Below are 27,742 nucleotides of genomic sequence, written 5' to 3' on the forward strand. Positions count from 1 at the left end.
ATGACCACTTTCAATTCCGAATACCAATTCCACTAGTAAGCATAAACCCAAGAGAAATGAAAACATATGCAAAAACTTGCACATAACAATTCACAGCAGTGTTATCAGTAACAGCCAAAAAGTGGTAACAACCCAAAAGTGCATTAACTGATGAGTGGGTAAATAAAATGATTTATCCATACAGTGGAATATTACTCAGCAATAAGAAGAAATGAAGTACTGATAGATGCTACAACACAGATGGACGTTGTTATGCTAAGTGAAAGAAGTCAGTCCCAAAAGACCACACATTGTGATTGTCCAGAGTAGGCAAATCTATAGAAATAAAGGGGTTGAACCGGGAAGGGGAAACAGGTAGGTAATAACTAATTAGAATGTAGGGTTTCTTTTTAGCATGATGACAATGTCCTGAAATTGACTGTGGTGATCACTGTATTACTCTGAATATACTAAAAGCCACTGAATTGTGTACTTTAAATGAGTCAATTGCATCATACGTTAATTATATCTCAATAAAGCTGTTACCAAAAAAATTGATCTGATACTAGTGACTTGGGGTTATGTAATGGTGTATTGCTTGTTTTTAGATAATTGGACAGGGTTCAAGACATAAGAGAATCAGCGGCATGCCTCTTTTATAAAAAAATGATATATTACAAAGCTATCTTTTTATGGGTGCATGGTATTCTATGGTACATATGTACCACATTTTCTTTACCCAGTCTACTACTAATGATAGATGTTTAGGTCAATTCCATGTATTTGCTATTGTGAATAGTGCTGCAATGAACATATGTGTGTTTGTACCCTTATGACAGAATGATTTCTATCCTTTGGGTATATAACCAGAAATGGGATCACTAGGTTGAATGGTAGCTCTGTTTTTAGGTCTTAGGAATTGCCACAATGTTTTCCACAATGGTTGAACTAATTTATACTCCAATCAACAGTGTATAAGCGTTCCTTTTACTCTGCAACCTCACCAGCAACTGTTATTTTTTCACTTTTTAATAATAGCCATTCTGGCTGGTGTGAGCTGACACCTCATTGTGGTTTTGATTTGCATTTCTCTAATGATCAATAATGATGACCTTTTTTTCATGTTTGTTTGGCTGCATGTATGTCTTCTTTTGAGAAGTGTCTATTCATGTATTCTGCCCACTTTTTAGTGTTTTTTTGCTTGTAAATTTGTTTAAGTTCCTTATAGATGCCAAATATTAGACCTTTGTCAGATGCATAGTTTGCAAAAAATTTTCTCCCGTTCTGTAGGTTGGCTGTTTACTCTATTGATACTTCCTTTCGCGCTGTAGAAGCTCTTTGATTTAATTAGATTCCACTTGTCAATTTTTGCTTTTGTTACAATTGCTTTTGCTGTCTTGGCCATGAAATCTTTGCCTATTCCTATGTCCAGATCTAGAAGCCATTATCCTTAGTAACCTAACACAGGAACAGAAAACCAAATTCTTCAAGTTCCACTACTAAGTGGAAGGTAGATGATGAGAACACATGGACACATGGAGGGGAACAACACTCACTGGGGTCTACTAGAGGATGAAGGGTGAGAGAAGAGAGAATAATCAGGAAAAATAACTAATGGGCACTATGCTTAATACCTGGGTGACAACATAATCTGTAAAACAAACTCCCATGACACAAGTTTAACTATAGCACAAACCTGTTCATCTACCTTAAAAGTAGAACTTAAAAGTTTAAAAAAAGCTTTTTATTAATATCAAGTCCCTAAAAAAGTTTTTAAAAACAATCTTTATTTTGCTATTAAAAGCATTGAGAGTCTATATTTCCCAAAATTAAGTCATTTTTTGTCCCAAAACTTATTAAAAATTACCTTATGTTTTAGCTTATTAATCTGAATATCCATTTCAAACGGACTAGTTTTTAAATCTCCATGGAAATTAAACTCTCCATTTTCATATTCATTTAACTTCTTTCTTGTCATTTTTAAGAGGTTCTTAAATCTGCAGGGAGGTACAAAATGAGTAAGTCGGGTTTTTAAAAGGCAAACATTTAATAATTATTTAAACAGATACTATGCTTTAGCACATAAGAGAAACAAATGTATAAATCATGATCCTCTCATTTATTTCAATCTGACATAGTCTGAAAACACTAATGAAATTACAATCTCAGGTAAATAACGTGAAGAAAAATTGTATGATATATATGGCAGATAAAGAGTTAATATTGTAATCACATGGAGTTTTTATAAATAAATTATTACTATCCATTTTAGTATGTTAATATAAAACACTAACCTATTATTAAATATTAGCTATAACTCAGAGATCAGTGTCCAAGTTGAAGAGGAAAAGCATGCTTAGGCCAGGCTCAGTGGTTCATGCCTGTAATCCCAGTACTTTGGGAGGCCAAGCCAGCTGGATCACTTGAGCTCAGAATTTCAAGACCAGCCTGGCCAACATGGTGAAACCCTGTCTCTACTGAAAATATGAAAAGCAGCCAGGCATGGTGGTACATGTCTGTAATTCCAGCTACTCGGGAGGCTGAGGCAGAAAAACTGCTTGAACCCAGGAGGTGGAGGACTGCGCCACTGCACTGCCGTCTGAGCAACAGAGAGAGACTCCGTCTCAAAAGAGAAAGGAAAGGAAAAGGAAAGAGGAGAAAGGAAAGGAGGGGAGGGGAGGGGAGGCGGAAAAGCATATACACACATATATACGAATGGTTGAAAAAGACACAAAAATACATTCGATATCCGTTGAGCACTGTTTGTAAGAAGAAAAGTAAAAAATAAAGAAAGTACACACAAAAAATACCAAGATCATTCAAAGCAGAAAAGAGACAGGAAAGAAAACATCTTTGATGTCTGAGGTAAAGGGGAACAGGAAACAGGCAGAGTTTTAGAAGAAAGGAAATAAGCAGACAGAGCATGTATAAAGAGTCAAAGGCTGCTTTCAGAAGAGATCTAGAAATCTTTGCTAGCAGAATGTTAACAAAGTAAAAGGGATGCAAACTGTGTTAGAGAAACACAATGAGAGAAAAATAGTGATTACAATCAGAACAAACATAAGTACTCAGCAAATAAATAGAAAGGCAGCCATGTTGAAGGCTTCCAAGGCAATGGGTAACATTCCATTTTTAAATCTGGATAGTAGAAACACAATTGCTCATTTTACTCTTAAATTACACATATATTTGAATATGTATGAGGCATATATGTTTCAAAACAAACAAGTTTAGCCGGGCGCGATGGCTCACGCCTGTAATCCCAGCACTTTGGGAGGCCGAGGCGGGTGGATCACGAGGTCAAGAGATCGAGACCATACTGGTCAACATGGTGAAACCCCGTCTCTACTAAAAATACAAAAATTAGCTGGACATGGTGGCACATGCCTGTAATCCCAGCTACTCAGGAGGCTGAGGCAGGAGAATTGCCTGAACCCAGGAGGCGGAGGTTGCGGTGAGCCGAGATCGTGCCATTGCACTCCAGCCTGGGTAACAAGAGCAAAACTCCGTCTCAAAAAAAAAAAAAAAAAAACAAGTTTAATAACACATATATCTCAGGTATACAAGGGAGATATCCATGGGAAATGAGTAAATTTCCATGATATATTTTAAAACTATTAAAAAAAAAAAAAAACAAAGAAAAAAGCATAAGCTAAATCAAGATAATTTTTGATGTTTCCAAAGAATGACACAGATAGGTTTTTAGGTATTAAAAGATTTGAATATCTTCTTTGAAAGGAAGGACACTATCAGAGAGAGAAAGATTACCAAAGAGAGCAAAAATATCTTCAGATATAAAAATTGAAGTAAAAGATGAAGAGTAAAGTTTACATTATATGCCAAAGGCATTGTTACTGATTTCAAAATCAATTTAATGATTTCAAAATCATTAAAGAATAAGTGTAATATTTAGGCATTCAAAAAGTTTCAGATTGTGCTACAATTTGGTTTTTTTTTTTTTTTTTTTTTGAGACGGAGTTTCGCTCTTGTTACCCAGGCTGGAGTGCAATGGCGCGATCTCGGCTCACCGCAACCTCCGCCTCCTGGGTTCAGGCAATTCTCCTGCCTCAGCCTCCTGAGTAGCTGGGATTATAGGCACGCACCACTATGCCCAGCTAATTTTTTGTATTTTTAGTAGAGACGGGGTTTCACCATGTTGACCAGGATGGTCTCGATCTCTTGACCTCGTGATCCACCCGCCTCGGCCTCCCAAAGTGCTGGGATTACAGGCTTGAGCCACCACGCCCGGCCTACAATTTGTTTCTTTAAGAAAAATTTGATGTTGGCTAGGCGCAGTGGCTCATGCCTGTAATTCCAGCACTCTGGGAGGCCGAGGAGTGCAGATCACAAGGTCAGGAGTTCGAGACCAGCCTGACCAACATGATGAAATTCCATCTCTACTAAAAATACAAAAATTAGCTGGGCGTGGTGGCGAGCACCTGTAATCCAAGCTACTCAGGAGGCTGAGGCAGGAGAATTGCTTGAACCTGGGAGGCGGAGGTTGCAGTGAGCCAAGATTGTGTCACTGCACTTCAGCCTGGGCAACAGAGCAAGACTCCATCTTAAAAAATAAATAAATAAATAACAAGAAGAAGAAAAAGAAAAAGCAGATGTTAAATGAATTTGTATCTATGTTTGAAATAAGTAAAATTATAGTTAAATCAATTAACAAATGGTTAAAATTGATCTGAAATATTAAAATCTTACCTAGTTATCTCTCTTTCTAATTCAACATTTTTTTTCATTTCTTGATCCAAATTACATTCCAGAGACTGTTTTAATTCCGTAAGTTTCTTTAATTGTTCTCTTTCATCCTCAGACTTTGAAACAAAAAATTTTCAATTATTTTTAAAACTCTAAAACACTCTCTTCTTAAAACTATTATTTCTCAGAAATTCATAAGTAACATATGTTTGGGCAAATTTTACAAACGGAGTTTATAAACCTGATGCCAACTAGAACAGATTTCAAAAATGACTTTTCTTTTTTTTTTTTTTTTTTTTTTTTGAGACGGAGTTTCGCTCTTGTTACCCAGGCTGGAGTGCAATGGCGCGATCTCGGCTCACTGCAACCTCCGCCTCCTGGGTTCAGGCAATTCTCCTGCCTCAGCCTCCTGAGTAGCTGGGATTACAGGCACGTGCCACCATGCCCAGCTAATTTTTTGTATTTTTAGTAGAGACGGGGTTTCACTATGTTGACCGGGATGGTCTCGATCTCTCGACCTCGTGATCCACCCGCCTCGGCCTCCCAAAGTGCTGGGATTACAGGCTTGAGCCACCGCGCCCGGCCCAAAAATGACTTTTCTTAAAACAGCTTACATTTCTTTTCTGGAATTTAAATTACCAAAATTTATTTGTTAAAAATATGTTTACACATAAAATAATAAAATTAATGAAAATTCTTTTTAAAAAAAGTTTTAGATGAACATTCTTATTTCTAAAGTTGCTCTAGAAACATTGTCATCAATAGTTCAAGCTATTCCAGGTTTTGTTAAATCAAATCATACTAAGACAATTTTTAGAAAACCTTAATCTGGTTCCTGTTACATTTTTGATACTCACCTGACTTTAAGATGAGCTATTTCTTATTCTCTATAAACATTCTTCCATGGGTTTCAATTTTTCCTTTTTTATTAACCATTTCTCTTTAAATACTTCTCCACAATAAACAGAAACATAACTTCTTCCTGATTCTTGTGGCTTTTTTAATCATCCTGTTTTTCCACTGGACTCTCTTGTTTGTTTGTGTGTGTTTGTGACAGGGTCTAACTCTGTCAACCAAGCTGGAGTACAATGGTGCAATCATAGCTCACTGCAGCCTCAAACTCCAGGGCTCAAGTGATCCTCCCACCTCAGCCTCCTAAGTAGCTAGGATAACAGGCATGCACCCCCACACAATCTAATTTATTTTATATTTTTTTGTTTTTTCTTTTTACGGTTCACTTCCAATATTTTAATTTTGGTGGTACAGAAATGATACATAATCAGTAGAAACTGTACTTGGGAGTACTCATACAATCATTGTTTTTCCCTTTCAGCACACTTCAATAAATTACCAAGCTTTCCAACACTTTATAAAACAGATTGTGTATTAGGTGAAGTACGTTACCAGATGTGTTATGAAGATTAAATGAGTTAATATATATATTTTAAATAAACAGTGTCTGGTACCTGGAAGGAGGATAGGAAAAATGGGCTATTCTTATTGTTAATGATGATGATTTATTCAGCACCTACTGCTTAATAAATACAAATGCTCCTCAACTTACTATGGGGTTTCTTCCTGATAAGTCAATCATAAACTGAAAATGTCATATATAAAAAATGCATTTAGGCCGGGCGCGGTGGCTCAAGCCTGTAATCCCAGCACTTTGGGAGGTCGAGGCGGGTGGATCACAAGGTCAAGAGATCGAGACCATCCTGGTCAACATGGTGAAACCCCGTCTCTACTAAAAATACAAAAAATTAGCTGGACATGGTGGTGCGTGCCTGTAATCCCAGCTACTCAGGAGGCTGAGGCAGGAGAATTGCCTGAACCCAGGAGGCGGAGGTTGCGGTGAGCCGAGATCGCGCCATTGCACTCCAGCCTGGGTAACAAGAGCGAAACTCCGTCTCAAAAAAAAAAAAAAAAAAATGCATTTAATCCACCTACCCTACTGAACCGGATAGCTTAGCCTAGCCTGCCTTAAACATGCTCAGAATACTTACAATGGCCTGTAAGTTGGTCAAGCTCATCTGTTTTACATTTTTTTAGAGACAGAGTCTTGCTATGTTGTCCAAGCTGGTCTTGAACTCCTGGTCTGAAGCGATCCTCCTGCTTCAGCCTCCTAAAGCACTGGGATTACGGGTGTCAGCCACTGTGCTAGCCAGATTCTAATGTTTTTTAATACATGGTCTCATCTAGAGATCTATTTTTTCATCGCTTGTCTTCTTTTATATTAAAATCTAATTTTCAATCTTAAAATTCTCATTTTAAAATTCTGAAAGTCATCGAGGCCCTATTTTTTTTTAGTCCTTAATGTGCTTTACTTCTCAGCAGCAACTACTGACAGTTACCATCCCTCCCCTCGGCTCTTCTGACCCCACTTGATTTTTAAATGCAGCAAATCCTCATGCTGAGTCCTGTCCCCTTCCATTCCTCTCTGTAAATTCTCTAAGAGCTCCTTAAATCTCAAGGCTTCATCCCAGATTCCCTAATCTAGATTTCCAGCCCTTACCTCTTTCCTGAGGTCTCTTCCCTCTGGTTCACTTCTCATAAACGATATTCTCAACCACACACCCATAAACTATTAATTGGTGCGGATTCATTTTGTAGATAGCTAGTCTTGTACATTTTATGTTGCCTCTTACTGGTGTTACTTTGAGTACAGTGTTATTTTCTCATCTTGGGTGGGCACACTCACCCTTGGGATGTTGACCAACGTACTTTGTCTTTTTTTTCATGCACAAAAGTACTTTTAAAACATTACATAAAATTAACGTCAAGCTATTTATATAAGGTACGTATGAAGCATAAATAAATTTCAGACTTGGGTCCTATCTCCCAGATATTTCATTATGTATGTACAAATATTCCAAAATCCAAAAAAATCCAAAATCTGAAACACTTGTGGTCTCAAGCATTTTAAATAAGTAATACTCAACTTATTTTACCACTAGAACAATAAAATTCCTTTTCAGGATGAAAGAAATTAAGACGTTGACTTACCAAATTTGCATTTAACAGGTTTTTCTGAAGCTCTTCAATTTTGTCCATTTGCTTTTTGATTGTAACTTTTAACTTGGCATTATCTTTTTCAAGCCTGCAATGTATATTTTAAAATAATTATTCTCACAGATAAATTTTTTAAATGCTGTGTAATTTCTTAAAAAACACCTGAAAGTTTAACTACATAAATTCTTAAAGATTTGAAAAGTAGGTCACTTGGCAACTCTATTGTTTTTCTAGTTGTGGTTTGCAGATAATGCACAAAATTCTAGAATAATATAAAAAATTATGCATTTCAAGGCTGGGCGCGGTGGCTCAAGCCTGTAATCCCAGCACTTTGGGAGGCCGAGGCGGGTGGATCACGAGGTCAAGAGATCGAGAACATCCTGGTCAACATGGTGAAACCCAATCTCTACTAAAAATACAAAAAAAATCAGCTGGGCATGGTGGCGCGTGCCTGTAATCCCAGCTACTCAGGAGGCTGAGACAGAATTGCCTGAACCCAGGAGGCGGAGGCTGCAGTAAGCCGAGATCGCGCCATTGCACTCCAGCCTGGATAATAAAAGCGAAATTCCATCAAAAAAAAAATATATATATATGCATTTCAAAATAGCTTAATGCTGAAATTTTTCCTTAACTTCACACAGATGTACTTATGATCATAGCTGATACAATTCTCATACTACACTGCTTATTTGCTCTATAAATAATCATGTTATTCTGTGTGCTGCTTTAAATGGTTACTTTTGCTTGTGATCTTGCATCTTCTCAACACATCTGACAGCTTCTGTATGTTGCTCCTGTGCTTCCTGCAACTAAAACAAAGAATTTTAAAAAAAGTTTACTAATAATCTAGTACAAATCCGCTTATCACATGTTTTTGTAACTAAACCTTATTGGAACGCAGTCACACCCCTTCAATGTGCATATTGTTTATGGCTACTTTTGTGCTGTGACTGTAGAGCTGATTTGTTGCAGCAGGTATCTCACGGCTCCCAAAGCCCAAAATGATACCATCTGGCCCTTTACAGAAAAGTTTAACAACCTGCGTTCTAGAACTAAAACACATTATTCTTGTTTTCAAACTATATTTTATCAGATAAATACTCAAACTTACAAAACTGGTAAAAGGGAGAAAGACAGGAAATTACTTTATGGTAAGCATTTATATTTTTGAATTCCAAGTACCACCACGTCAACTATAATTGTAAATATTTATAGATGTGAATGATATCTATAAATCACTGGCTATGCCAGTGATAATAAAAATTAACATGACATGTTAGGTGACAACTAGATGTTTCATGAAATTGAGAGGCAGTATCCACACAGAAGCTGGAATGGATGGGTGGGAATCTCAGCTCCACCAGTTACCAGTTGGGTGACCTTGAGGAAATTAACATTCAATGTCTCGCCGGGCGCGGTGGCTCAAGCCTGTAATCCCAGCACTTTGGGAGGCCGAGGCAGGTGGATTACGAGGTCAAGAGATCGAGACCATCCTGGTCAACAAGGTGAAACTCCGTCTCTACTAAAAATACAAAAAATTAGCTGGGCATGGTTATGCGTGCCTGTAATCCCAGCTACTCAGGAGGCTGAGACAGGAGAATTGCCTGAACCCAGGAGGCAGAGGTTGCAGTGAGCCAAGATCGCGCCATTGCACTCCAGCCTGGGTAACAAGAGCAAACTCCATCTCAAAAAAAAAAAAAAAAAAATTCAACGTCTCAGTTTCTTCATTGGTAAAACAGAGACAGTAGTAGTATTTACTTCACTGGAATGGTAAGAAGACTCAGTCAAGGAATATACACATAAAGTACTTAGATGAATACGTAGCATATAGTGAGCTATATTTCTTCTTTGAGACATTGATATAATAAAGCTTTTATTCTATTTTGTTATCTTTTTTCTAACAAGCCCAGAGCTAACCTAGATGGTTATTCTAAATATATTGATATCACTTTACGTGGTATCAATCTATGAATCCCAGTTCTGGCTACACATTAAAGGTAAATTTAGATTTTTTTTTAATATAGTGAGAAAAACATGAGCATTTAATTGAATAACTCCCTTATTAGATTAAGTAGTTTCTATTTTTATTTAATTACTTAAAATATATTTAGAATAACCACCTAGATTAGCTGTGGGCTTGTAAAAAGAATAATATAATAAATAACAAAAATAGAATAAAAGTTTTATTATATCAATGCCTCAAAGAAGAAATTCTTAGTATAATATAAAGTAATTTTACTGTAACAACTGCTAAAATATTTTCAATTTATACAAAGATAAGTGACACGCATATCAGACATTATTCCCCTTGTAGGCAAATTTATAATTAGACAAGATTCTTTCTCATGAAAAAAAAAAAAAAAAAGTGAAGTTAAATTAAGGACAAATTGTTCTACACAGACTAGACAAAAAATGCTTAAGTGTAAGGTCAATGAGAGCCAGAACAGTCAGAGAAAGCTTCCCAAAGGAGGGGGAATTGTACGCCAGTGCGCCAGGTCTGAATAAATGAGGCTTGATGAACAGAAACTGCAAAGGCAGGAAGAACAGCAGGAGTAAAGCAGAGAGACGGTTAAATCAGCCCAATTAACCCTGAGGATAAAACCCAGTGACAGGAGAATAAAAACATATGTCTTATAAATAAATGTTCATACTAGCATTATTTACAGTAGCCAAAAAGTAGAAACAATCTAAAGGCCCATCCACTGATGAATAGATAACCTGTATAGCCATACAATTGTCGAATATTATTTGACAATAAAAAGAAATAATGTACTGATATGTGCTACAACACAGGTGAAACCCAAAAACATGCTAAGTAAAAGAAGCTACAAATAAAAGACTGCATATTGGCTTGGTGTGGTGGCTCACGCCTGTAATCCTAGCACTTTGGGAGGCCGAAATGGGTGGATCACCTGAGGTCGGGAGTTCAAGACCAGCCTGGCCATCATGGTGAAACCCCATCTTAAAAAAAAAAAAAAAAGGACTGCATATTGTATGACTCTATTTACATGAAATGCTCAGAACAGGCAAATTTTTTTTTTTTTTTTTGAGACAGAGTCTTGCTCTGTTACCCAGGCTGGAGTGCAGTGGCGTGATCTCAGCTCACTACAACCTCCGCTTCCCAGGTTCAAGCGATTCTGCCTCAGTTTCCTGAGTAGCTGGGATCACAGGTGCACACCACACCCAGCTAATTTTTGTATATTTAGTAGAGACGGGGTTTCACCATGTTGATCAGGCTGGTTTCAAACTCCTGACCTCAGAATCTGCCTGCCTCAACCTCCCAAAGTGCTGGGATCACAGGCATGAGCCACTGCATCCAGCCTAGAACAGGCAAATTTAATGAGACAAAGTAGATGTTGGTTGTCTAGGACTGGGCAAGGTGGAGGGACATAGATGGAGATGGTGGTAATGGCTAAGGGATGTGGGGTTTCTTTTCAGGGTGATAACAATATTCTAAAATTGACTGTGGTGATGGTTACACAACTCTGTAAATAATCTAAGAGACACTGAATTGTACACCTTGAATGAACTGTATGGTATGTCAATAATGTTTTTGTTTTTAAATCCAATGGTGGGATCTAGGTAATTTTCTTAATTCTCTAGTTTAGAAGTACATACAATATATGATCTAAATATTTCTATGTTTTCGTAATACATTTTCAATGAAAGGAAAATAAAGGAAATGCCAATTTCAGCCGGGCGCGGTGGCTCAAGCCTGTAATCCCAGCACTTTGGGAGGCCGAGGTGGGTGGATCACAAGGTCGAGAGATCGAGACCAACCTGGTCAACATGGTGAAACCCCGTCTCTACTAAAAATACAAAAAATTAGCTAGGCATGGTGGCACGTGCCTGTAATCCCAGCTACTCAGGAAGCTGAGACAGGAGAATTGCCTGAACCCGGGAGGCGGAGGTTGCGGTGAGCAGAGATCGCGCCATTGCACTCCAGCCTGGGTGACAAGAGCAAAACTCCGCCTCAAAAAAAAAAAAAAAAAAAAAAAAAGAAAAAAAGGAAATGCCAATTTCAAATAGTTTAGAAGTTAACCTAAAACATTTGCATTTTGGAGAAAAGTTAATGGCCTTTCTGTACACATTAACTTGAAATCCATAAAATAAATCGACACAGATTCTGTATCCACTCACAAAAGTGAAAATAAGAAATAGGACAATTTTCGCCGGGCGCGGTGGCTCAAGCCTGTAATCCCAGCACTTTGGGAGGCCGAGGCGGGTGGATCACGAGGTCGAGAGATCGATACCATCCTGGTCAACAAGGTGAAACCCCGTCTCTACTAAAAATACAAAAAGTTAGCTGGGCATGGTGGTGCGTGCCTGTAATCCCAGCTACTTAGGAGGCTGAGGCAGGAGAATTGCCTGAGCCCAGGAGGCGGAGGTTGCGGTGAGCCGAGATCGCGCCATTGCACTCCAGCCTGGGTAACAAGAGCGAAACTCCGTCTCAAAAAAAAAAAAAAAAAAAAGAAAAGAAATAGGACAATTTTCTGGAACATTCCATTAAACATTATCCTCTAACTTAATCTGGCTTGCTTCACCATGACAATAGAAAAATCACTATGAAATAGTGTTTAACAGTAAAAAAAACTCAACTTCCGCGAGGAATGATGTGTAATTCTCAAGTTTGCTAAGGCTAAATATTACTTTTTTTAATGTGCAATTATAAGAAAACATGGCAGAATGAGAGCCATAGTTTAATAAACAAGATGGGTGTGGTGGCTCACATCTGTAATCCCAGCACTTTGGGAGGCCCAAGCGGGTGGAACACCTGAGGTCAGGAATTTGAGATCAGCCTGGCCAGTATGGTGAAACCCCAGCTCTATTAAAAATACAAAAATTAGCTGGGCATACTGGCACATGCCTGTAATGCCCAGCTACTCAGGAGGCTGAGGCAGGAGAATCGCTGGAATCTGGGAGGCAGAGGTTGCAGTGGGCTGAGATAGTGCCACTGCACTCCAGCCTCAGCAACAGAGTGAGACTCTGTCTCAAAAAAAAAAAGAAGGAAGTGTTTTATAACGATAAAATTTAAATTAATTATAATGAAAATTCAGAAGAAGGCTATCCACTGAAACGAGTATGATAAAACACTTTATATTTAGCCATATATATAAATATTAACTGTTGACATGTTAAATTTCATACATACTTGATTTCTGATTTGACCCAATTTCTTCTTTAAATCCTGTGTCTCATCTTCTAAATTAATACGATAACGTGATGTAACCTCCAGTGAAGCCTCTGACATAGACTGTTTTTTTAGGGTATCAGCCAGTTCTTGTTGAAGCTGTCTCACAAAAACCTGACAAGACATTTTTGTTACTGATTTTATAAATCACCTTATTATTGTTATATTAAAAATAAATAATGTTAATAATATTTAACTGTGATATACGTAACTTAAAAAATATTACCATATACATTGATTCACTTTCTTGTCCTCTTATTTACACATTCCTGTTTATTACCGAATTCAGTTAAGGACACAGAAAGTGTTATCTTCCTGCCAAATAGGTCTGACGTTACTTAAACAACAGATTCAGCTCACTATTCGGTCATCCCCTGATGAATTTACAATGCTTAACAACCTCCTGAAGTCTCGAAATAATTAGGTGAATGGAACTGGTAGTGATTAACTGTGCCCTATGAAACATTTTCTCTCTTTTTTATTAGAAACTCAAATCAACTTCAGAGCTCCTCACATATTCAATCGCTTGCTCAAATTCTTCCAATAGATTCCTATCTCAGAATACAGGTAAATTCCAACGGCCTTAGAGGCCCTAGATAACCTGACCTCCACCTGCCTCCCTAACCTCAGCTGCTATGGCTCTCCCCTACTCACTCCACTGGTGACCCCCTATACACTGAAATGGTGATCCAATATAAAACTAGTAAATCACAGCCGGGCGCGGTGGCTCAAACCTGTAATCCCAGCACTTTGGGAGGCTGAGGCGGGTGGATCACGAGGTCGAGAGATCGAGACCATCCTGGTCAATGTGGTGAAACCCCGTCTCTACTAAAAATACAAAAAATTAGCTGGGCATGGTGGCGCGTGCCTGTAATCCCAGCTACTCAGGAGGCTGAGGCAGGAGAATTGCTTGAACCCAGGAGGCGGAGGTTGCGGTGAGCCGAGATCGTGCCATTGCACTCCAGCCTGGGTAACAAGAGCGAAACTCTGTCTCAAAAAAAAACTAGTAAATCACTACACTTACCTCTGTACTGAACAAAGTTACACCCAAATGATAGTCATTGAGCCTTGAAATGAAAATTATGAGCAAGTTATCTGCTCACAATATATTCAAAGTAAATCATAAATACCAGTGGGGAGATTAAATCAAATATGGTTGCTAAAATTCACCACATTTTTCCTAAATTATGGTTTAATAAAAAGTACATGCTTTAAAGAATTGAGAGATCAAAACAATATGTAATTTGAGATTGAAATATTTTTAGACTTGTCAAATTGAGAAGAATAAAAATAAAATCACATCAACTGAAATATATAAAAAGCTACTGACAGAAAAGTATTAAGAGATATACCAATATACTTCAGGTTATCTAGGAAATCTATTAACTGTCAAAATAACACACTTAATTGAATCTTAATTTCAAAATACTCATTTCAGGTACGAGCATTTCCATTTATCATGGTGGCAGAAAAATGGAAATGTTCTTAAGATGTAGCAACATAAAGACATTAAAGTTACTACTTCAGCAGTAAAAGACTACATTATTCACATTAGTTTACTATTCATACTAGTCTCTATTTACAATTCATAACTTAAAATTCAAAATTTCATAGATGATATAATGTCTTTACTCAAAGTAAAGCATCTCTCAGCTCTTTGACTTGCTGAAAACAATAAATGTTTCTAAATGGATAAATAAACTTATAATCTACTTATTTTTATATTTAACTATATCTAACCTTTAGCCATAACCAAATTTTTTTTTTTTAAACGGAGTCTCACTCTATTGCCCAAGCTGGAGTGCAGTGGTGTGGTCTCGGCTTACTGCAACCTCTGCAGCCTGGGTTCAAGCAATTCTCCTGCCTCAGCCTCCCAAGTAGTTGGAATTATAGGTGCCTGCCACCATGCCCAGCTAATTTTTTTATTTTTTTTATTTTTTTATTTTTTTTATTTTTTATTTTTATTTTTATTTTTTTGAGATGGAGTTTCGCTCTTGTTACCCAGGCTGGAGTGCAATGGCGCGATCTCGGCTCACCGCAACCTCCGCCTCCTGGGTTCAGGCAATTCTCCTGCCTCAGCCTCCTGAGTAGCTGGGATTACAGGCACGCGCCACCACGCCCAGCTAGTTTTCTGTATTTTTAGTAGAGACGGGGTTTCACCATGTTGACCAGGATGGTCTCGATCTCTCGACCTCGTGATCCACGCGCCTCGGTCTCCCAAAGTGCTGGGATTACAGGGTTGAGCCACCGCGCCCGGCGCAATTTTTGTATTTTTAATAGAGAGGGGGTTTCACCATCTTGGCCAGGCTGGTCTTGAACTCCTGACCTTGTGATCCACCCACCTCAACTCCCAAAGTGCTGGGATTACAGGCGTGAGCCACTGCTCCCGGCCCCAAATATTATTTTAAATTTTATTTCAGGAGGTTTGAAAAATATTTATCTGTCTTGATACTTACTTCTCTTTCTGCCTTTTCATTTTCATATTGATACTGTCTTTCTTTTAGGTGATTACATTCACTGATTAACTCCTTATTTCTTTCTTCTAGCAGAAGACTTTGCTTTTCGCTCTCAGCTTGCAGTTTCTGCACAATAGCATGAAACTGCTCTTGGATATTAATCACTGTCTTCTCTTTATTGTCAGCCTTGTTGTGGGCATCTTCCAGTTGTTGTTGAAGCAACATATTCTCACTTTGTAGTTGAGACAATCTCTCCTCTACAGACTCCTGCTTTCCAATGTATTTATTCACTTTAACTTGTTCATTTTGATACTTTTGTTCCATTTCCTTCATCTGACACTGTGTTTGGCTTAAGTCTGTTTGTACCCGTTCTAAACCCAAAGTCTTTTCTCTGAGGGCATTTCTCGCGTGATGCAGCTCAATTTCTAGGCTATTGAGTTTACTTTCAGTTTTAGAAAGTTGTTGAGAAAGAATCTCATTGTTATCTTTTAGGTTAGACACATCAAAATTCATTCTGTCCTGTAAACGAGACCACTCATCTCTTGCTCTCTGGAAAGCAAGTTCTAGGTCTCTTTTTGATGTCTCACTTTGATCACGATCATGTATAGCAGCAGCCAGTCTAGCACGGTATGATTCAACTTCTGTTTCCAGTCTGTCCTTGCTTTGCTTTTCATTCTCCAGTTTAGAATTTAGCATTGCATTCTCTGCTGTCAGAACATTAAGTCGTCCATTATACTGGGATATTGTTTGTGTTAATGTTTCCTCATTCTGTTTTATAGTCTTCTGAAGGTCTTCATTCTTTTCTTTTGCAATTTCAATGTCCTCAAAACATTTCTTTTCTTTTTCCTGGTTTTGATTTTTTATTGTGTCTATTTCTAGTCTTAGCATAGCAATTTCTTCCTGTAACACACTATTTTTATGCAATAGGTCTTTTTCTTCTTCATGACTATGAGAATTCTAGTAAAACAAAGGAAACTTTTAGCTAGCACCCAAGAAAACGACATATCATGATTTCCTCTGACATTAAAGAATCATATGTACATTTTACAATAAAGGGTTACAATAAGTATATATCCAACTGAAAAAAAAATTGGATCAAAACTCAAACCTTATAGAGCATAAACTCCCAAAAGTTCAAAAATCTATTTGACGGTAATTAATTCATGAAAGTAAAAAAGAAACCGCTAGAGAATTTTTAAGAATCTCAGAATTGGAAAGGCCTTTCCCTGAATTACAACAAATTCAAAAGCATAAAAGATTAATAATTTGACTACATTAAAATATTGGGTTTATACTCATCTCTAACCCATACACCACCCCATAGTAAGAGCCTTGGCTCTGCATATATTTAGACAGACCAAATTTCCCAAAATTCTTTAAGTTCCTTTTTTCTGAGAATATTCTAGAGACATTCTACTTTTCTAACATGTTTACAGTCAGTTATAACAACTACATTTATTAATGAATAATAAAACTAGGCACTGTACTAAGCACTTCTACATATATCAATGAACTCATTTAGTATCACAATTCTGAAAAGGAAAGGTTAAGAAAATATAAGCAAACTGTACAACTTTCCCAGGTCTTCTGACTCTATTTGTAGTGTTCTGCTAAATCACAATTACTTCTGTGGTATAAATATTTAAATACAAAAGAAGCCTTTTATTTCAGAACACTAATGGTAAATAAGACAAAATTTGTAGAGCTCCTCTTAGAAAATCATGAGATTGGGCCGGGCGCGGTGGCTCAAGCCTGTAATCCCAGCACTTTGGGAGGCCGAGGCGGGTGGATCACGAGGTCGAGAGATCGAGACCATCCCGGTCGACATGGTGAAACCCCGTCTCTACTAAAAATACAAAAAATCAGCTGGGCATGGTGGCGCGTGCCTGTAATCCCAGCTACTCAGGAGGCTGAGGCAGGAGAATTGCCTGAACCCAGGAGGCGGAGGTTGCGGTGAGCCGAGATTGCGCCATTGCACTCCAGCCTGGGTAACAAGAGTGAAACTCCGTCTCAAAAAAAACAAAAAAACAAGAAAATCATGAGATTATCTGTTGTTGCAATAACTTTCATTTACCCTTCATATTGTTTGAAACCGTAATAATGTGAAACAGGTAGAAATAGCTCAACTGTTTTACTAGGAACAAAATACTTATCACTAAATTATCACTAAATATATATCATGGCATATCACTGTTTCAAAAGCTCTTATTACTGAAGTAAGATACTACTTGCAGCAAACTATTATCTTCTCAAAAGTGAGAAGAATCACAGCCACAATATGGTCACTGAACTAGCTGTACTTTTCCTCCCTTCCTATGGGTAGAAGTAATAAACTAACCTCTCCATTAGTATAACAAGGTGATGAAATCACTTCCAAAAACTTGAGCATCTATTGTTAGTAGCAAAGGTTTTGAGAATGTGGAAAGAGCATCAATTCCTATGGAAGATACTATTAAAAGTTTCTCCTTCGGATGAGGCCATTCTGAATGTCATTACTTGACTGCTGCAGACAGTTGGTTTTTAAAACATATACACATACAAATACATATACACACATATTTGAAAATGACTACAAGAAATACCTCAGAATTCATTTTCTTTTGAGTCATTTCAATCTCCTTTTGTTTGGAAAGGTGATTGGTCAGAATTCCATCTTGTAACACTCTGGCATTCTGTTCTCGAGAAAGTTGCCTCTGAGTGTCATTTCGCTCTTGTACGACCTAGAGATACATTAAGTTTTTGGCCTATTAGCATTTTTTTTTAAAGTCTAAAAGGTTAATCAAGAGCAGAATTAAAAAAAAAAAAACTTATAAAAAGGAAATAGTATATTAAAACATAAGAACATTTATTACTCAAGAATTACTCAAATTTCAATCATATAAATGACAGCTAAATTCAAAGAGCAAAAACAGTTCTTAAATGCAGACAAATATAGAATTGCAAAATAAAATGTCCTCACAAAACATTTTACTAGTTTCATCATAATTTTAGGGCTATTTAGCCTGTATTTTAACATAAAATGCCTAAATTAACATTTATTTTAGTGATTAAACTCAAAGTACCCTTCATTCCTTCATTCAGAAAGCAGAATGAGCTTCTATTATGTGCCAAGATTTATCATGAATAATTTGTTATAAATGTAATAGTTCAGTTTAAGATGAGATAATATTTTTGTTTTAAACCTACATAATATATTTTAAATCAAAAGGATGTTACAAGTAATACTGATGAAATAAAGTTTAGAATATAAAATTTTTACCAAAAATTAATTTACCTGATTCAAATTACTTTTTACAGTCCTTAATTCCATCTCCAGTGTTTGGAGAGTCAGTTCAAGTTGTTGTTTCACTTCAACTTCTTTCCTATATTGTTCTTCTTTCCCTCTTAACTGTTCCCTAATTTTTTCATACAACATATCAGCATTTCTTCTCTTCTCTTCTTCTTGGTTTAAGCTAAATCTGCAGTTAAATATGCTTATCTTAAAATTTGTTTTGTTAGAAAATAAAAAGTTCATGTGTGATCTGCCACTTCATATGTTGGTTTATTACCCTAATAAAATTTCTTTTTTTTTTTTTGAGACGGAGTTTTGCTCTTGTCACCCAGGCTGGAGTGCAATGGCGCGATCTCGGCTCACCGCAACCTCCGCCTCCTGGGTTCAGGCAATTCTCCTGCCTCAGCCTCCTGAGTAGCTGGGATTACAGGCACGCGCCACCATGCCCAGCTAATTTTTTGTATTTTTAGTAGAGACGGGGTTTCACCATGTTGACCAGGTTGGTCTCGATCTCTCGACCTTGTGATCCACCCGCCTCGGCCTCCCAAAGTGCTGGGATTACAGGCTTGAGCCACCGCGCCCGGCCTAAAATTTCTATGTTACTGAATATTTTTCTTTTCTAGTTCTCGGGTTTTTAATTTCTCACTTCGGTCTTTTCCAAGAACATACATACTTGAAAGGAAGTGATGAAGAGACATTCTGCTAAGTGGTAAGTTTCTGTTACGAGTACCTCTGGTAAATGTTATGGAAAAGGATATTGGAAATCATTCAGTAAAGATACAAGTTGAAAATTATTATCCTTTTGGCTGGGTGCCGGTGGTTCATGTCTATAATCCCAGTACTTTGGGAGGCGGAGGTGGGCTGACCACTTGAGGTCAGGAGTTCCAGACGAGCCTGGCCAATATAGTGAAACCAAATCTCTGCTAAAAATACAAAACATTAGCTGATGTGGTGGCAGGTGCCCTAATCCCAGCTACTCAGGAGGCTGAGGCAGGAGAATCACTTGAGCCCAGGAGGCAGAGGTTGCAGTGAGCCGAGATCGCGCCACTGCACTCCAGCCTGGGCGACAGAGTGAGATTCTATCTCAAAAAAAAAAACAAATTATCATTTCTTAAAACAGTCATACTTACTCCTCAATTAGGAAAGATAACTTACAGTTAACTAACAAGAAGTTACTGTTTATTAAAATATTTATATATTCAATAGAAATAAATTTTTGTTTTTATGAAATATTGCAAGTGTCCCTAAAAATTATTATAGTTAGCCGGGCGCGGTGGCTCAAGCCTGTAATCCCAGCACTTTGGGAGGCCGAGGCGGGTGGATCACGAGGTCGAGAGATCGAGACCATCCTGGTCAACATGGTGAAACCCCGTCTCTACTAAAAATACAAAAACTAGCTGGGCGTGGTGGCGCATGCCTGTAATCCCAGCTACTTAGGAGGCTGAGGCAGGAGAATTGCCTGAGCCCAGGAGGCGGAGGTTGCGGTGAGCCGAGATCGCGCCATTGCACTCCAGCCTGGGTAACAAGAGCGAAACTCCATCTCAAAAAAAAAAAAAAAAAAAAAAAAAAAATTATTATAGTTAAGAAAACACCCTCAGATGTCTTTCTTACAGCATATATCTACAGATTAGTATAATTAAAGACTGGGCTACAGAGCCTAATATTGGTTACCCCATACTTTCTATGTTTCTTTTTCTAGTAACACTTTCAACTTATCTTCTTGATTATTACATGTTGCAAAACAATTTTAAAATCTCTTTTAGAACAAAACAGGATCTCATATTTAAGTAAACCATAAAGAATAATATGTGTTTTCAACACAGAACTTTGAATTAGTTTTACCTGTGTATGAGAGAGAGAGATCACTTTCGTAATCACTTAACCTTTCTATTTTTTTTTTTTTTTTTTGAGACGGAGTTTCGCTCTTGTTACCCAGGCTGGAGTGCAATGGCGCGATCTCGGCTCACCGCAACCTCCGCCTCCTGGGTTCAGGCAATTCTCCTACCTCAGCCTCCTGAGTAGCTGGGATTACAGGCACACGCCACCATGCCCAGCTGATTTTTTGTATTTTTAGTAGAGACGGGGTTTCACCATGTCGACCAGGATGGTCTCGATCTCTCGACCTCGTGATCCACCCGCCTTGGCCTCCCAAAGTGCTGGGATTACAGGCTTGAGCCACTGCGCCCGGCCTCCTTTCTATTTTTTAATTCATGCATCTTAAGAGTAAAGCTATAAAAATTTTCTTAGTCTTCTGGGTTGGAAAAAAATAGCCATTTCATTCTCTATTGATTGAAATGTAAATTAACATAAACTTTCTTGAGAACAATTTAAAAATTTGGATCAAAGGCCTTTTAAAAAAAAAAATTCCTATACTTTAAACAAATAATTCTATATTGAAGAATTTATCCAAAGTAAATCATTAGAAAAATAGAAAAAGATTTATAAAAAAGTATTCCTTCCACCATTAACTATAATACAAAAAATTTTGAACCCAAAACTCATTCTATTAAATAAATGAGATTTCCATATGGTAGACTTCTACATACCCATTAAAATGATTTAAAATAATATATATTTAGTAGAAGTACATAGTTAAGAACTCGTTATATTATTTCCAAGAATTTCACACTTCACAAGACTAAGAAGTCTTCTTCCCTGCTAAGCCCCAAAAGGTAAGTCAGCAATTACAAGAATACTCCTATATATCTTTAGTACAAAGTAAATAAACATTTCTTTAAAATTAGGCTATTGTACCTTAAAGAGCACAGTTCTCGTTCCCATTCAACTTTTTGATGCTCTAACTGTGATTTTATTTCTTTTGTTTCAGATAGCTCCTTCTGTAGTACATTAACCTTATCTTCCATTTTTTTAGTTTTTACTCTAAGTAGTTCACAGTGATTTTTTTTAAGTTCTAATAATCTTTCACATGAAAGAGCTGCATCATGGATTTTCAATAGGGTAACAGAATCTGTAACAGAGAGAAAACAAGATAGAAATAAATATATGAGTACTTTTCGCATACAACGAACTGTACACTATAACATTCACTGACCAAATATATACATACTGAGGGCCTACAACGTGGAAGACATTAAACTAAGCTCTGCAGATAAAACAGACAAGACCTCTGCTCTTGTTTAACTTCAAGTACAGTGAAGAAACAAAGACAAAAAAAGTGACAATCATAAATTCGGATAGATGCTGTACAAAAACAGAGTTCTAATGACCACAAAAGAGAATTTGACCTCTGGGCCCAGGAAAGATTTCCCTGAGGGAGAGGTGGCTACACTGAGAAATGAGGCATGAGAAGGCAGCAGTTAAGCAAAGGGGGAAGAAAAGCACTCCAGCCAGTCTATGGCATGTGCTGAGGCTCTACTGCAGTCTGCTTCAAGAACTGACTTTCCTTCTTTTCTGAAACGGCCAAAAACAAAACAGACAAAATACATGAAACACTGAGTTTCAAGACAGTGGACTCAGGCAATGAACACAATGATCCCTGACAGACAAGAAACAAAGGAAGTGGCCAGGCACAGTGGCTCACACCTGTAATCCCAGCACTTTGGGAAGCCAAGGCAGGTGGATCACCTGAAGTCAGGAGTTTGAGACCAGCCTGGCCAACATAATGAAACCCTGTCTCTAATAAAAACACAAAAATTAGACAGGTGTGGTGGCAGACACATGTAATGCCAGCTACTCAGGAGGGTGAGGCAGGAGAATTGCTTGAACCCCGGAGGCAGAGGTTGCAGTGAGCCGAGTTTGCGCCACTGCACTCCAGCCTGTGCGACAGAGCAAGACTGTCTCAAAAAAAGAAACAAACAAAGTAAGTCTTATGAAAGCCCAGAGCCTGGCCTTCAGTTTCCAGGCCATGATGCAGGGAGGAAAAACTTACATAGAGTCCAGCAGACTCCTTGAGTGGAAGTGATGAAGCTGAGAGTCCAGCAAACGTAAAGTAGACAGAGACCACAGGACACTGGAGAGGAGCAACAGGTACGGAGGCAGAACCCTGGAGATCTACGGAGATCCCCTCTTGGGTACTGAGCAGAGTAATGAACAGTGAATGCATGGTAGGAAACTACCTGAAATCAAAGAAACCCCACCTAAAAAAAGGAGAGGAAATCCTGCCTGGTGTTCCCACAGCACCAGGAAAAGTGTTCGTTCCCATGGTCAAGCTGGAAAAACTCATACTTCTCAGGACAGTGAATAATCAGAAAGATATTGCCTCAGGAGTGGGGAATTAGCCCAAATCATAAAAGCAAGATTGGAAAAAGTCAAGCTGTTTATACGTAACTCAACTGTACCCCACAATAAAGCTCAAGATGATAAGTAGAGGCATGGAAGATAGTTTTTAAAAACCAAATTGCACCTGTAGAGATGCAAATTATAATGTCAAAGATGAAAACTAAATTAGATGAAAATAAACACAGATTAACCATCACAAAAGATAAGATTCATAACTTTGAGACATCAGTGAACTATGGAAAAAAATCCAAGCAGCTAATATGTAAACCCCCAAAAATGGAGGAAGAAAGACAGAAAAAAAAAATGTGAAGAAAAATTGGCCAAAACTTTCTCAACTTCATAAAAATTATAATCCCACAGATTCAGAAAGGATATGGCTGGGACAGAAAAAAATGAAAGCATACTATTATAATTATATAATACGTCAGAACTATAACAAAATTATACCATATATGATGTTATAATACTACTTGAAGGTGGACTGTGGTAAGTTCAACTTATATACTATAAATCCTAAAGCAACCACTAAGACAGCAAAACTAAGAGTCATAGCTAATAAGCCAAAAAAAAAAAAAAAAACAAACAAAAAAACCTGAGATAACTCAGGAGCATCTGTAGATCAATGAAACATAATAGAGTCCAGAAGTAGACCCACATGTATGGAGCCAACTTATTTTTGCCAAAGGCACAATGGCAAATGCAGTGAAAAAAGACTAGCCTTTTTGACATATGATGTTGGAACAACTGGATATTCCAAAAAAATGAACTTGAATCCATACTTCAATCCACACAAAAATATGAACTCAAAATGGATCACAGATCTAAATATTAGACCTAAACCTAGCCGGGCGCAGTGGCTCACACCTGTAATCACAGCACTTTGGGAGGCTGAGGTGGGTGGATCACTGAGGTCAGGAGTTTGAGACCAACCTGGCCAACATGATGATACCTAACCTTTATTAAAAAATATTTTTTAAAAAAATTAGCTGGGTGTGATGGTGCATGCCTGCAATCCCAGCTACTTAAGAGGCTGAGACACAAGAATCACTTGAACCCAGGAGGCAGAGGTTGTAGTGACAGTGCCCTCCAGCCTGGGTGACAGATGATGAGATTGTGTCTCAAAAAAATAAAAATAAAAAGACCTAACACTATAAAACTTCTGGGAAAAAGCATAGAAGAAAATCTTTGTGACCCTGTGTTAAGCAAAGACTTCTTAAATATGATACAAAAAGCAAAATTCATAATTGAACAGATAAATTGGACTTCATCAAAAGCAAAAACTTCAGCTCTTCAAAAGATAACCATTAAGAAAATGAAAAGTCAACACAAAAAATTAAAAATCTAAATTTAAAAAAGAGAATGAAAAGTGAAGCCACAAACTGGGGGAACAAATCCCTGCCAAAAAACATACCTAAAAAGAGAATAACATCAAGAATATGTTATATAAAGAATTCTTCAGCTTTGCACAGTGGCAGCATCGAAGCCAATGAGGTTGTTTGTTTTAGGACAGAGTCTCACTCTATCACCCAGACTGGAGTAAAGTGGCTCCAGCTCGGTTCACTACAACCTCTGCTCACTGAGACCTCTGCCTCCCAGGTTCAAGTGATTCTCTTGTCTCAGTCTCCCATGTAGCTAGGATTACAGGCATCTGCCACTATGCCCAGCTAATTTTTGTAATTTTAGTAGAGACGGGGTTTCATCACGTTGGCCAGGCTGGTCTCAAAATCCTGACCTCAAGTCATCCGCCCACCTCGGCCTCCCAAAGTGCTGGGATTACAGATGTGAGCCACCATGTCGGGCCACCAATGAGGTTCATCCAAGGCAGGATTATTGTTAATTAAAAACTTTTCCACTAGAAAAAATAATAAAAAAATTTTTAAAGGAACTCTTAAAATGCAACCAGTAAGAAAATAACCTACTTTTTTGTGGGGGTAGAGGGGACAAAGTCTTGCTCTGTCACCAGGCTGGAGCGCAGTGGCGCAATCTTGGCTCACTGCAAACTCCGCCTCCTGGTGGGAAGTCCAAGTGATTCTCCTGCCCCAGCCTCCCTAGTAACTGGAACTATAGGTGTATACCACCATGTCCAGCTAATTTTTGTATTTTTTATTACAGATGGGGTTTCATCATGTTGGCCAGGATAGTTTCAATCTTTTGACCTCATGATCTGCCCACCTCAGCCTCCCAAAGTGCTGGGATTACAGGTGTGAGCCACCATGCCAGCCCAACAACCTAATTTTTTTTTTTTTTTTTTTTTTTTTTTTTTGAGACAGAGTTTCGTTCTTGCTGCCCAGGGTGGAGTACAATGGCATGACCTTGGCTCACTGCAACCTCCACCTCCTGGGTTCAAGTGATTCTCCTGCCTCAGCCACCCGAGTAGCTGGGATTTCCAGGCATGTGCCACCACGCCCAGCTAATTTTGTATCTTTAGTAGAGATGGGGTTTCTCCGTGTTGGTCAGGCTGGTCTCGAACTCCTGACCTCTGGTGAGCCACCCACCTCGGCGTCTCAAAGTTTTGGGATTACAGGTGTGACCCATCTCGCCCAGCCCCAACAACCTCATTTTTTAAACAGCAAAAGATTTGAAAAGACAATTCACCAAGGAAGATTTACAGATGGCAAATAAGCACATGGAAAGATGCTCAACATTATTAGTCATTAAGGTAACATATATTGAAACCATAATGATATCCACAATATACATCTATCAGAATAGAACGGCTAAAAATTTAAAAATTTTAAAAACAGCAAACTAGGTGTTTGCGAGAATACAGAGCAAATGGGCCTGTCATATACTGTTGATGGAAATGGAAAATAGTACATACAAATACTTAGAACACAATTTAGCATTTTCTTAATAAGTAAACATAAAGAGGGATGAGGGAACTTTTATGGATGATGGCAATGTTAACTCTCTTGCTTATGGTGACGGTTTCCCATGTGTACACATATGTCAAAACAGCAAACTGAACATTTTACATATGTGTAGTTTATCATGTATCAATTATACATAACAAAAGCTATTGCTTACAAGAACAAACTTCTAAGAAAGTGGCTGGAACACAGAGAAAAAAGGGTATGAAATAATTCAGGGTAAAGCCAGATGATTCGGATCTTTAACCTTACAGCAATGAAAAGTGATAGCTGGGTTTTATTATAATCAGGTCTGAATTTTTGGAAATTTATGATTACGGTTACAGAGTAGACAGAGTTTCAGGAGGTAGAGTAGCAGGGAAAACAGTTATAAGCTTATTGTAGTATTCCAGTGGGGAGACAATGGTAGCCTGACCTTGGGTAAAGATACAGGAGAGAAGCAGAGTCAACAAATAGTCTGGGAGTGCCATTCACACTGAGAAAAGTACAGAGGAATTTTCCTAAGTCTTTGGCTAAGAGTGTACAATATTCAATTGTTCTCATCCTATTTTAACATAAAGCATATTTGTTAGATCAACATTCCTAAAACACATCAGCGCTCTAAGATAAAGGGTGCCATGCTAAGTGTGCTAAGCATAGCATAATGTATGCTAAGTGTGCATAGATTACACTTTATTACATTACATACATTATGCTAAGCATAACATAATGCATGCGAAGTGTACATACATTACAACGGGATACATAAAAAGGCCCTTAATTTCTGCAATGGTCCCACCTTTACACTCCATTCCAAGTTGTTCAATGAGCAACATAAAATTCTTGTAATTAGAGTGGGGCAGTTCACAATCCTCTGAGGCTGTTTCAGATGACTGAGTTAAATCATCAACATCATCCATAGACTGTATTTGGTTTTTGACCTATGAAATAAATAACACTATTTCAAAATGTCCCCAAAATATTTATAGCATATACAGAAGTGGTAATTATCCATCTTTCTATTTGAGCAAAAAACACAGGTATTTCTTAAAAGAACTAATTTTTGTTAAAAGGATAGATATCTTTAAGCCGGGCACAGTGGCTCACGCCTGTAATCCCAACATTTTGGGAGGCCAAGGCAGGCGGATCACCTGAGGTCAGAAGTTTGAGACCAGCCTGACCAATATGTGAAACCCTGTCTCTACTAAAAATACAAAAAAATTAGCCAGTGGTGATGGGCACCTGTACTTCAGCCTGGGAATCCATCTCAAAAAAAAAAGGATATTTTTATCAATGGCTAGTGCTTCTTAGTCATTTTTTAAAGTAAATGTCTGTACAACAAAAGATTTCTTTTGTGTGTGTGTGTGTGTGTGTGTGTGTGTGTGTGTGTGTGTGTGAGATTGGGTCTTGCTCTATCACCCAGGCTGGAGTACAGTGGCATGATCACAGCTCACTGCAGCTTCAAACATCTGGGCTCAACCAATCCTCTCACCTCAGCCTCCGAAGTAGCTGGGACTATAGGTGTACTCATCATGCCTGGTTAATTTTTTCTTAATTTTTGTAGATACAGGGCTCCCACCATGTTGCCTAAACTGGTCTCAAACTCCTGGACAGCAATCCTCCTGCTTTAGCTTCCAAAGTGCTGGGATTCTAGGTGTGAGCACTGTGCCCTGACCATTTTATCTTTTATAACGTGTTTTATTAAACAATTATTTTGATAATTTATTTTTTACAGTACCTTGTTCTTTTCATTAGATGTTTTCTTAGTGGGCCTAAAGAGAAAAAAAAAAAAAACCTTTCAGGCAAATGGTAAATATGTAAAATACAAGGAATATCTAAAACTATTGTTTTTTTAAATAAAATCTCTACATTTATAATTTATTTACCCTAGTCATAAAGTTTACAGGAATCTTTTTTACAGGTAATGTAAAACATAATAACTTTCTACAAGAGGTATTAAACTATAAACAGAAAGAGTAACAGTAAGGAACAAGAAAAATACACTAATAATATCATAACAAATTTAGATCAAGCTTTCTGACAG

General features: G+C 37.8%; 1 protein-coding gene across 8 annotated transcripts in view; it reads right to left on the bottom strand.

Moving 5' to 3' along the window:
• ANKRD26 (ankyrin repeat domain containing 26) overlaps positions 1 to 27,742 on the bottom strand; it is a 105,508-nt gene that overhangs the window by 22,208 nt on the left and 55,558 nt on the right. For all 8 annotated transcript variants that reach the window (XM_074404896.1, XM_074404895.1, XM_039478944.2 and 5 more), the window contains 11 exons: positions 27,437 to 27,470; positions 26,498 to 26,639; positions 21,365 to 21,578; positions 18,614 to 18,797; positions 17,922 to 18,059; positions 15,340 to 16,296; positions 12,845 to 12,997; positions 8,431 to 8,501; positions 7,687 to 7,780; positions 4,687 to 4,799; positions 1,847 to 1,976 (listed from right to left, as the gene is read on the bottom strand). In XM_074404896.1, coding sequence (XP_074260997.1) covers positions 1,847 to 1,976; positions 4,687 to 4,799; positions 7,687 to 7,780; positions 8,431 to 8,501; positions 12,845 to 12,997; positions 15,340 to 16,296; positions 17,922 to 18,059; positions 18,614 to 18,797; positions 21,365 to 21,578; positions 26,498 to 26,639; positions 27,437 to 27,470 — 2,230 coding nt within the window. The remainder of the gene's footprint in view (positions 1 to 1,846; positions 1,977 to 4,686; positions 4,800 to 7,686; positions 7,781 to 8,430; positions 8,502 to 12,844; positions 12,998 to 15,339; positions 16,297 to 17,921; positions 18,060 to 18,613; positions 18,798 to 21,364; positions 21,579 to 26,497; positions 26,640 to 27,436; positions 27,471 to 27,742) is intronic.

Source organism: Saimiri boliviensis, chromosome 8, assembly GCF_048565385.1.
Source record: "Saimiri boliviensis isolate mSaiBol1 chromosome 8, mSaiBol1.pri, whole genome shotgun sequence".
In the NCBI taxonomy this organism is placed as follows: Eukaryota; Metazoa; Chordata; class Mammalia; order Primates; family Cebidae; genus Saimiri; species Saimiri boliviensis.